This window comes from Corvus kubaryi, unplaced genomic scaffold, assembly GCF_017639235.1.
Source record: "Corvus kubaryi isolate FWS band 111438036 unplaced genomic scaffold, C.kubaryi_AGA036_p1.0 37260, whole genome shotgun sequence".
NCBI classification, from domain to species: Eukaryota; Metazoa; Chordata; class Aves; order Passeriformes; family Corvidae; genus Corvus; species Corvus kubaryi.
The window spans coordinates 3,229,907-3,242,491 of NW_024581077.1; the positions used below are offsets into that span (position 1 = coordinate 3,229,907).

General features: G+C 40.5%; 1 protein-coding gene across 31 annotated transcripts in view; it reads right to left on the reverse strand.

Annotated features, from left to right (window-relative positions):
* The window catches only part of DLG2 (discs large MAGUK scaffold protein 2), a 998,396-nt gene that overhangs the window by 209,915 nt on the left and 775,896 nt on the right, over positions 1-12,585 (reverse strand). For all 31 annotated transcript variants that reach the window (XM_042024070.1, XM_042024069.1, XM_042024064.1 and 28 more), the window contains one exon: positions 8,368-8,524. In XM_042024070.1, the coding sequence (XP_041880004.1) occupies positions 8,368-8,524 (157 nt within the window). The remainder of the gene's footprint in view (positions 1-8,367; positions 8,525-12,585) is intronic.

A 12,585-nucleotide genomic window follows, 5' to 3' on the forward strand; every position in this document is an offset into this window, starting at 1 on the left:
ACCCCATGGAGTATCTCCATCAGCCCCTTCCCAATCCATAGTTATTTCACTCTCAGAAAGAAGCACAGGAAAAAAAAGATAGTGTCTTTCCCCATATATTAATACATCCTGATACTACACCAGATCACCAGGAAAATCACACAGAATGCTTTAGTTAACATCATTCACCTGATTCAGGTTAGATGAGAGGGGAAATGGAAGTGTTACAAGAGTACTACACGTCTCTTTGCAGTGCAGCCTGTTGTTTTTCTACTCTTTCCTGCTGCTGTTGAGCAATAACCCTTCAGAAAAGTTGTTTTATTTCCTTAAGGTAACCTGTGGATGCATTGCCTGGGAACAGTCATCTCACTCCAGAGCAAGCAGTCTACTTTTTCTCTTGATTCTACTTTCAGGCTCCAAGTCACGCTGCATCCAGCCATTGTGAACATAAAGCATTTCTACAGGAGAATGAAATAAAACTGATACTGCCTTTATGCTTCACGATTTTATGTTACTTTTATTTGCAATTAAGGAAGCACGATGTTAGCTGAAAAAGCAAATATATATTAAAAGGGCAAACCAACATGAAATGTGAGACTCAGTTTAAGACACCTAAATATGGAGATGAATGCATGTGGTGTTTAAGCTTAAAAATCAATACAGGTAATAAAGCTTACAGAGAAATTCAGCCTGCTCTACACAGCTCACAGTGGGCCAGCTGAACTGTTCTCTTGCCTCCTTTGACATTAATGGCAACCAGACACCCAGCAAACACGCAGATGTCTAAATGTAAGTATCTTAATCTGAGGTTTAACCTTGACCAAAACCAAAAAAATTCAGTAACTTCAAAAGTTAAGATTCAAATGCAAATACTTGCTGTTAACCCCTTATGCCTATTAATTCACTGTAATTCCTTCATTTGTATACAACTTCAACTTGATGCAGCCTTATGGAAAACTATAAAACTGTTTGAAAAGAAGTGTCAGCATAGGAACTCAAGGAGCAATATGCAGTAACTATTTCTGTGAAATTGTAAATCTGAATTTTGTTGCTGAACTTGCACGTCTAAACTAATTCTCTGTGGTTTAGGTCCTGCACCTATTGAAAAAATTGCCTACTTGGCACTGAAAATGCTTTAAAGCATTCAGGCTAGGACACCTAAAAGAAAGACTTGTGTTTTATCAAGATTTTGATTTGAGATTGTAATGCAAAAAACAATGTGGCCATTTTTCTTTGAAAAGGACTGTCCTGCTTTTCCTGCCTCCCCAGGAATTTCCCCTAAAAATTGCAATTCACTATGCACATCTTTCCTAAAACGGTAAGATTTGTACTGCTTTCTGTCAGGGTGTAGGCACAATGGGTGGCCATTTTATGCATATGGCTCACGGAAATAATTTGTTCTAATGCAGGTGGTTTTGACTAACCAACACTGGGTTCCCATTGTTGTTTTAATAGGAAAAATATCCCTTAGCATTGGAAGTGCAACTTAAAACTGCAAGAATAGCATCAAGGAACATTACATTTTATTTTTATTGAAGACTGCATTTTCCTAACAGATGGAGAACTTGGGGTTAGATCTGAGTTCAAACACCCTCTAAACTTGGCCCAGACTTCTAAAATTACTTTAAACAAATCATTTAACACACTGGCACCTCATTTCTCCGAAAGAAATAATTCTTCCATTGATATTCTGAACTGTTTCCTTTGGCCTATAAGTATCTGAGACAAAAATTAATCTCAGTGCACACAGCATGTAGTAAATCAAACATTAATGTCAATTAGCATTCAAAATGCTACTGATAATAGTTACGGCATACTTAGTAAGGGGAAAATAGCATATGGAGGGATATATTCTAGTACAGTGATGAATTTACATTGGTGATGTATGTGTTACTTCATTTTAAAGGCATTCAGAAATGAGAATGTTTAGTTGGGTGGTGATTTGAAAGAGTATAATGAATTATAGCCAGAATAAACCAACGTTTTAAGAAAACCTCTTCAGGAGGGAACCCCATCTTCTCATGAATGTAACATAAAAATTCATTTGTGGGCTATTTGAAATGTTTTACTATCTGACATAGAAGATTATCCATGATTCCTCAATTGACCTTCAAGATTCAGATAGAATTCATTTGTTCTCTCTGCACAGAAGTATTTGGAATATCAGCCTTCTTTCTGAGATAATTTTCAAACATTTCCAATTAACTGAAAACAGAAAAAACCCTCTGTTAACCCCGCTCTTTATAAGGTTTCAGCCAGTTTCCAAAGCCAGACCGCTGTCATTACTGATCCTGGGCCGCCACCTGGCGGCATCTGGGAAAAATAAATCCAAATTTCACTCGTCCATGGGGCCAAGGCTATGGCACCATCTTTCCCAGTGCTTCTGTAGGGCTGTAGGGTTGGACCCCTTCCCCTCACATCCCGACAGTCAAGCAGAAGGAGAGGCAGAGATCATGGAATTTGTCCAAGCCTTGTGGGCTGACTCTGGAATTATGTATACACTCAGTGTATCACTCCAAGGAATTGCACATAAAGGCAAAGCCTTTCTGGGTCTCACTGGTGGATTTGCAGTCTATTTTAGGTATTTTTATTGGTATTTTCCCAAAGGTGAGAATACACACCTCTCCACCAGTCAACATTGCCATATTCACAGCACAGGCATGAATTAGGAGAGTGCATGTGATCCTCACTGTCCACCTGGGAGACCGAGACTTAGGAAAATGAAGCACCCTGCCTATGGTCAGACAGGAGGACACCAGCTAAATTGATTAAATTGAATCATAGAACAATTTGTGTTGGAAGGGACCTTTAAAGGTCACCTCCCTTGCAATGGGCAGGGACAACAAAAACAATGAAAGAAGTAGCATTTTGAAAGATAATAAATATTTGAGGGATAGGCCAGAAAGCAGGTCACAGCAAGTTTTACAAACATGTAAAATATCACAATCGAAAAGCTCTTTTGGCTTCATTGTAATTCTGCAATACCAATCTTACAAGAAATTAAATCCAGATCTATAAATCACTTACTATGCTTCCTATCTGTAAGAAATTTAACCAAGCTTCAGCCGATTAGAAATAGCAGCTTTGAGGGTAATATTTGTTCTTGTAAATCAGATTATGTTTTGAGAAACAAATGGGAAAAGTATTTCTGTAGGGAAATAAGTGTTTCTGAGGGATGAGACAAGAAGGAACAGAGAGAAACAGACTTGTTTTTTTGCAGTCCTTATGAAATTAAGGTGTCTGGGACCCTTCACTAGACAATGGTACAATTAATGAGCTCTGTGCATGAAACTGATTTTGTTGGAATATGGAAAAATGGATCCATAATAGTTATTTGTGACTAAATAAGTAACAAGGGCCTGACTGGGTGATTGCCTGGGGATACGCACGCAGTCTAATTTAGTAATAATTTCCATCCCTCTCTGTTCAGTGAACAAATAAACAATTCTTGCATGACAAGTAAATGCTGATTCAACACTGGTAACATTAACTAGAACTTATGGAAGACATCACTACAAAACAGACAAAATTAAAAATTCTACCATGGCTGCATCAAATAGTTCTAAATATATCCTGCTTAAAAATAAAATAGAATGGCCTTTTAACTTTGTATTTGAACTTCTGGATTTTTGAATACAATGTACTGTGAAAGGCTTTGATCTCATTAGTCTCTGTTAGTCAGCCCTATTTTGCTGCATCTAACCGAAGCAAAATAAATTGCATAATTGTCCTAAAGAAATTTCCATTTCTATTCTTCGGGTTTCTTGTCTGTGCTCTTCCTGGCACACGCCTTTGACTTCCTTATCTCTTTATAAGGGTAACTTTATAAGAGTCTATTTTGATTTTCTTGTAGTTCCATAGAAACTTTTTACTTAGAGAGCTCTTTAAGGCACTGTTGAGAAGAAAGGGTTAAAAGCAGAGAGTGGAGAGGAGAATGGGAGATTCCAAGAGACCTTGCAGGTGGGAATGCCAAGGCCTGGAGAATACCAGTGTGGGAAACCCCATATACTCTGCCCACTGCTGTCTATCCTTTGTCTCTCTGTTCTGAGAAGTAGAGTTTCTGTGTAGAGATAACATTGGTGTTTTGAGGGACTTGGAGGAACTCTCAGGGACATGCATGAGCTCCCTGTTTTGGGAGAGAAGATCAGAGCTCAGAGGCCATAAAAAACTCAGAGGTCATAAAAAGCACAGAGATCACAGCATGGTCCTGGAGGACATCCACATCCCATGGTCCTGTCCTGGAGCCTTTGGCAGAAGGTGTCTGGTGAGACTCGAGGTCGACCACTGGGATTTTGGAGTTGAAGCTACAGAGGGTCTGAAGCCAACTACACTCCAACAGAGAGGGAAATCTTGGCAGCCTATGAAGGAATCCAAGCCGCCACAGAGGTAATTGGAACTGAGGCACAACTCCTCCTGGCACCTCGACTACCAGTGCTGGGGTGGATGTTCAAAGCAGAGGTTTCCTCTACCCACCATGCCACCGATGCCACATGGAGCAAGTGGATTGCTCTCATTACACAGCGCGCCTGTATCGGAAAACTGAATCGCCCTGGGATTTTGGAAATAATCACAAATTGGCCTGAAGGTGAAAACTTTGGTCTCACTGATGAAGAGGAACAAGAACAAGTGACACGTGCAGAAGAAGCTCCACCGTACAACCAACTGCCAGCAGAAGACACACGCTACGCTCTTTTCACCGATGGTTCTTGTCGCATCGTAGGGATGAAACGAAAGTGGAAAGCAGCTGTATGGAGTCCCACACGATGGGTTGCAGAAGCTACTGAAGGAGAAGGTGGATCAAGCCAACTGAACTCAAAGCTGTTCAACTAGCCCTGGACATTGCTGAAAGAGAGAAGTGGCCAAAGCTCTACCTCTACACTGATTCATGGATGGTAGTCAATGCTCTATGGGGATGGCTGGAAAAGTGTGAAAAAGCTAATTGGCAGCGTAGGGGAAAACCAATCTGGGCTGCTGAAGAGTGGAAAGACATCACTGCCCAAGTAAGAAAGCTGGTTGTGAGAGTCCGCCACGTAGATGTCCACGTCTCCAAGAGTAGGGCTAATGAGGAACACCAAAACAACAAGCAGGTAGATCAGGCTGCAAAGATAGAAGTGTCACAGATAGACTTCAACTGGAAACATAAAGGAGAGTTGTTCCTAGCTCGATGGGCCCATGATGCCTCAGGCCATCAGGGCAGAGATGCCACCTATAAGTGGGCATGAGATCGAGGGGTGGATCTGACCATGGACAGTATCTCCCAGGTGATCCATGACTGTGAGACATGCGCTGCGATCAAGCAGGCCAAGCGGGTGAAGCCTCTGTGGTACAGTGGGCGATGGTCCAAATACAAGTATGGGGAGGCCTGGCAGATTGATTACATCACACTGCCTCAAACCCGCCAAGGCAAGTGCTATGTGCTCACAATGGTAGAAGCCACCACTGGATGGCTGGAGACCTATCCTGTGCCTCACACTACGGCCCGGAACACCATCCTGGGCCTTGAAAAGCAAGTCCTTTGGAGGCATGGTACCCCTGAGAGAACTGAATCTGACAATGGGACTCATTTTAAGAATAGCCTTATTAACACCTGGGCTAGAGAACATGGCATTGAGTGGGTGTACCATATCCCTTACCATGCACCAGCTGCAGGCAAAGTGGAACAGTGCAATGGATTGTTGAAAACCACCTTGAAGGCACGGGATGGGGGAACTTTCAAAAATTAGGACCAGCATCTGGCAAAGGCCACCTGATTAGTTAAAACCTGAGGTTCCACCAATAGAGCTGGTCCAGCCCAATCTGAATCCCTGCATACAGTAGATGGAGATAAGGTCCCAGTAGTGGAGGTCAGAGGTCTGTTAAGAAAGACTGTGTGGATGAATTCTGCCTTGAGTACAGACAAACCCATCCGTGGGGTTGTCTTTGCTCAGGGACCTGGTTGCACATGGTGGGTAATGCAGAAAGATGGAACAACACGTTGTGTACCACAGGGAGATCTGATTGTTGGGTGGAAACCACCTGTAGTGTGGAATGCCTGTATACCACTGCTTGCTGAGAGTCACTGTCACTGTTAGTACATAGCTGTGTGTGAATATATATATATGTATTAATGTGTGTGTAGAGTTAGAATATCTTAGTTTGGGCATTCAGCCAACAATATGGGATAAGGAGTGGAATGTCTTGGGGTGACTTTGTGATGTGTATCCGCTATCGCTGCCCCATGCCCAGAAAATTAATTTTGTGCCTTTCTGTGCTTTTAAACTGAGCCTGAGAGGGGGGAGGAAAACCTGAGCAGAACTTCTGCAAAGCAGTTTGCAGCTTGTTCAAGGTCACACAGAGATAGAGACTTTTTTTTCCAGCTGCAGCAGCAGAGCGACAGTGGGGAAAGCACCCTGTGCGCTTTTGGCCAGTTTTTCAGCTCCTTTTTCTTTCTCTGGAGACAGAGAGTTGAACTTTTGTTTTCCTGGGACTTTGTTTTTTTCTTTTTTTTTCCTCTGCTGGACTGTTTCAACATCAGAATACATTGGGAGGACTTTCCACCGAGGCCTTGGCCCTGGAGGTGGGCCCACCACCCCATCCTAGCTCCAAGGAGGGGGAGAGAGAGATCTACAGAAGGACTTTGAGGTTCTCCCAGGTTTCTCTCAGCAGAGTGAGAGGTTTTGTTATTTAGCATCATTATCCTTTTTCTGTGTGTTTGTTAAATAAATAGTTTTTATCTCTTTCACTTTCCTTCAAGGAAAATTAATTTTTTTCCCAAACCTGGTGGGGGAGGGATGGTTGTAACCTGCCCTCTCTCAGAGGATATATTTCTGAATTTGGCCAAACCGGAACAGTGGTAAACTCCACATGTGTGGGCCGTGACAAATGGCTACAAACAGGGGCCCCACTGCCCCTCAGGAAGGACTGAGCCTGGTGGTTCCTGCATTCCTGTTCCTGTGTCTCTGTCCGGGTGTTGCTTTGGGATCCTCTGGTTAGCAAGGTAATGAAATAAATTTACTCTTTGCATTTCAGATGTAGTCTTCTGGTTGTTCTGCCCACTTGCCTGTGTCTACTCCCACAGCACCTGAATACCCTTTACTTGCTCTTTCTCATTTCTTCTTACAGCACTTTTAAGGAACAGGTCTAGATCAAATACACTGTTGTGATCCTCACAACGTCAGGTTACTGCCTCCCTTTGGTGATAACTTAACCAGATTTTCTATATATTGCAAAACACCTCCAGCCACCTCTTTACAAAACTTTGGCAGGTGGAAGGTAAATTCACTCTTCATAGAATAGGCTGAGACAATCCTTAGCAATGTAGAAAAACCATATCCAGCTTTCTTATGGATTTAAACACTGACCAGGAAAGTGCTGCATAACCACATAACAAACCATCCATTCTGAAGCCATCCTCCACCCTTAACTCTAACTAAATTACAGCCAGGGATGCAGGATTCACAGGGATAGAAAACACAACAGTGGGAGGCAGTGTGATACTGCAGCCTGGTGGGTCCATCATTTATCTGGGATAAATAATTCCTGTATTTCAGCTCTTTGCCTTAAGGCTATTGATGTGATTCACATGAAACAGTCACATCTGTATGAATTTGGGATAGTTTCTTTTTTTTTTTTCTGTAAGCAATGTGAATAATGTCAATGGATATTTAACTACATTTTCAAGGCTTTCATTGTCACTCAAAATCCTTCATATTCAGATTGTTTCAGTCAGATGTTTGATTACTTGACAGAGCCTAAAACATAAATGTTCTGGTTTTAAAATGTGTGATATTGATATATACATGAAAGAAAAATTAAAAAGATGTTTTTGAGTCTAAGTATCCAAAATATAACCTCAGGCTACAAAGCATTTCATCCAATAAAATTTGAAAAGAATTTCAGAGGGATCATCAAATTAGAGGCAGAGAGATAATTAACATAACGTAATTAGTCTCCTTGTTGGAGTGAGCCATTTGCTAAGCAGTTGAGTGCACACTAGATGGCAGCCTGAGTATAGATGATTTCATCCTACTACTTGCTCTCCTCCAGAAAAAGCTGAGATTGAGAAATATCCTTAGACTCAGTAGTGTGTTTTCGGAAAAATGGAATTGGATAATGGGCCCAACTGTGGGATGCTTAGGTCTGCACTGTGCTTAGGTCCTCCCTGTAGTGTCACCATACTGCAGGTAGTATTAAGCAGCGAAAAGTCTCATTCCCAGCTAAATGCAAGTAACACCAGTAACAAATGCTCTAAAACCCAAGGGCAAAATACCCAAAATATTCAGGGATAAACTGTTTGCAGCTCGGATTTCAGAACGTGGAAACGAGAAAGACTTCTCTGTGTGTCCCTTGCAGTACAGACATAGAACAAGATGAAGCGGCTGGTCAGGAAAGTCCAACGGGAATACTTACAGATAAGATTTGATCTCCTCGCTGCAGTTCTCCACTGAGATCTGCTGGCCCACCTGCGAGGATGAACGACACGAAAATGCCTTCCCCGTCTTCACCTCCCACAATGTTGAAACCAAGTCCTGTGGAGCCCTTGTGCAGGATGATTTTCCGAGGCTCTCTGTATAGAAACAAAATTATAATGTTTATGCCGTCAAACCTCTGTGTATGCATTTTTCACAGCATATTAAACATACTATATTTTGCTTAAGACACAATGGCCTGCTATTGTCTAAAGAAACCATTTAACATACGACAAAGCTTTTAACTGGTGAACAGACAAGGTAGGAATCAACTTGCATTTTTTTTTTCCTCATGGTTGAATCCAAGCATCTCTGTTAATTTCACCCCATTGGAATCATCTTCACTATGTTAAGTGACAAATTTATTAGAAGGAAAAACAAAACACTGAATATATTTAATTTATAGCAATACTATATATACAGGTAGAATCAATCTTTATATGATACCTTTTTATTTTAAGTTCTAGTCTTGCTTTTGCAACAAATGAACGAAGAAAAAACTTCGAACTCCAGGCAAAGCAATAGCAGTTGTGTTTGATCCTGACAGATTTGGAGCAAATAACATTTATATGATCAAGCTCATACAGCAGAATCTCATTAAAAACTCTGGTTTGACATTATCAGGATCTTGCATTTGTTAAGTCACACTGCAGTTTTATCACTGAACCAGCCCAAGGGGTACCTGCTTTTGCCACGCTCATTAAAAAATTATTAATTACGATAGAAATCAATAAATAATAGCAGGCATATCTCACACAGCTCCTTTCATCTGTAAATTGAAAATATGACCCAGAGGATGTAAACATAACATGCAATTTACTGATGGGAAAAGTTATTTTCAGAAACAGATAACTTTCCTGAGCAATCAAGGTAGCACCCCTGAGAAAGGGTTGCAAATATTCATGTTCCCAGTCACTACATACAAGGCCTCAGACGTGGCTCTCCCTTGGATACACAAGCACACACAACCACATATACATACATATTCCATGTTTATTGGTACTTACCCCATTTCAAATCCCTCTAACAATTTAATTTTCATAAGAAGTGTAAATGGTGTTATATTAGTATGTATAATTTTAAGCCCAGCCCTGTAAGTCTCCCAAACACATACATATGTGTCTGTGACTCCTCCCAGAGAAATAGGATGCTCTACTCATTCTCTAATTTTACAAATAAAAATTGCCAGCAATACAAACACACACCATATACAGCAGCATTCTCTATTATACCTCTTGTAGAAAAGATTCAATATTTCCTCCATACTATAGAGCACTTCACACAAATGGATTTTTCATTTCCATTTTGTTTTTAAAGAAAAGAAAGAAAAGCAAGAGAAGCGATTATTGAGGGATGCCTTATTTGATGTGAGTTTAATCTTATGGATACATGGAGAATTCATCTGGACATGATACTTCTGAAATAATGGGCATTTGTTATCTTCATCTTTGCCCAGTGCTAATATCCAAACAGTATCCCCAACTTGATCATGATGTTAAAATAACATCTCAGCTTTCTGGAACTGAATTTTTGTATTTTTGAAAGAGAAGACTAAAGCAAAGTATTAGTCCTACTCCATATGGTCCTTCATCTCTTAACTTTTTTACATTGTAAAGTCAGAAAACACTTAAAAATACAGCTGTGAGCAAAAGATATACTGTATTGAGTTTGTGTATTTTTGAAGTATTCTTAAGAATCAGAAAATAAAGGTGGAGTTTTTTCTTTTGCATCATTGCTGTTGATTTGCCTTGTAGCAACTCCTTTAACACCTTGTTATATATGTGAAGAGTAGACATAATGTGATCCAGAATCTAAGAAGTCTAAACAGGTTTTTAATTAGAAGTGTGGCCTGGGGGTTGGAGCAGAACTAGGGCAGTAAGCTGAAAGCATGGCTTCTCTTCTCCACTTAGCCCGTGCACTGCTAAGTGTTCTTGGCAACTCATTTGCTCTTCCAGCTTCAGATTCCTCATCCACAAAATGATACGGTGACACTTGTCGTCTTCGAGTCCTACACATCGGAAATACTTCGCAAGAGTTGAGCAACTGCCATTTATTATTTACCAGAATATTGAGGAAAAAGAGGCAGCAAAGTCAAACCAATATATTTCCAGCTCTGCTGGTGAGGAATCAGAAGAGATCTTGTTCAAAATGAAAATGAGTATTTTCACATATGACAGGCAGCTTGGATCAAATAGTTGAAAGCCAGTGCCATGGGCAAAACTAGGTCAATACAACTGGGTATCTACTGAATAGTAAGCTGTGCAGCTCAACAAAATGTTGGCCCAGTTATTAATCCCTGTCTCTGATCAAGTCAGCAGATTTATGCCTAAAATGCTGCCAGTGCTGTTTTATAATTTTGGCCTTTTGACAGCAAAATTCACATTCTGCTCTTGGATGATTATGTTCAGAGGAAGTTCAGACAATAACGGGAAAATGTCAGAAGCTGTGATTAGAATGCAATGGGTTTCTACCCCTGCTCTTAAGCCTAGTCAGGTCATTTTGGTCATGACTCAGATTTGGCTGTATAGAGGCTGACCATCCGTAACACGTCTTCGTATTTCTTTCATATCTAATTATCCTTCAGAATCTGAAAGATGGACTCAAGAACACGTAGGTGTTGTTGTCACCATTATAAAAATAACCTTTAGCCATATCTGTAGTGCAAAAGCTATAGGAAGTAGAACGCATATGCCAATTCACCTCCATATAATAAATACATTTTTAAAAATATGCAATTGTTCACACTTGCATATTGTACTTAGAATGACAATGAAAAAAAGGATTTATGATGGTAAAAAAGTTGATATAAAATTTATGAAGTTGAAGTAGGAAAATATATTTCTTAAGCAAACACACTATAATAGCAGCCACTGCCCAGGTGATCTTTTAAGAGTGATGAAGAAATTAGTTACCTGCCAATGCTTTATCAACACTCACTGAAAAGGCTGGTTTTGATAAAGCTGAAGATGAGGATGTTACATATTTTATCACCTGGTATAAAAGTTACAGTCAACCCCTAATATGATATTTAAGGAGGCCTAAGAACAGCTGCTCCATTTTTTCTTGAATATGAGGGAAACAACATTAGGAAAAATTCCTTTGCCTCTGTTAAAAATCTTTATGAATGCAGTTCTGGTACACATGAGAGAACTCAAGAAAAAATGCAGAAAAATTCTGTAAAGGGAATAATGGAATCAAACACTTAAAGATGACATAATGGGAGAGTTAAGAAGCGAATGAGAAGTAATTCAAATGTGAACGATGGTTCCTTGCAGTCAGTGCACTCAGTTAGAGTGTGTAGTTGTCTGCAGAAAACAGCAACTAAGGCAGAAGTGATTTCAGGGTAACCTATTTTAAAATGGAGGTGGTTGGGCACTGGAACAGCTCCCCAGAGAAGTGGCCACAGCACTGAGCCTGAGAGAGTTCAAGGAGCATTTGGACAATGCTGTCAGGCACATGGTGTGACTCTTGGGGATGGTCCTGTGCAGGGCCAGGAGTTGGACGTTGATGATCCTTGTAGGTCCCTTACCAACTCAGAAAATTCTATGATTCTATGAAAATGTTTTATTTGGAGACAGTAGATGGCACTCTGTAGCTACCCTGGAAAAAGGAGCAGTCTGACATCCAGTATTTTGAAATGCATGTTTCTGTCTCCAGTTTTAACTATTTATCCCATTTACAATTTCTTCTCTGATAAATGCAGCTGAAGGTGAGTTTGTAGGTGCTAACAAAGTGTACTAGCACTTTAATTCGTTGTGTGCATGTTTTATACCCTCCTGCAGCTCTGTACCACATACAAACAGAGAAGAGCAGCAGGGGAAATCAAGCAGAAATTAGAAAGGAGTATGAGATGAAAACATGCCTGGACTGACAGAAGGCAGCAGAAGGGAGGGGGGAAAAAAGAGAAGGGGAAAAAAGAACAAAAAGAGAAGAGAGAGATAAGGATAAAGGGAGACAGTGCATCTGTAAAGGAGAGCAGGGAAGGAAATAAAAAGGTAGGGAAAGAAGAAAGGAAGATTTACATTCATAGAGCCAGGAGTAAAGGCGCAAATAAAGTGCTGCAATCCACACAAATTTACAGGCTGAGAAATCAATGGCAGAATCAATTTGGATGGACTTGGTTACTTGCTTTAGGGAACGCATCAGATGAGATTCTGTA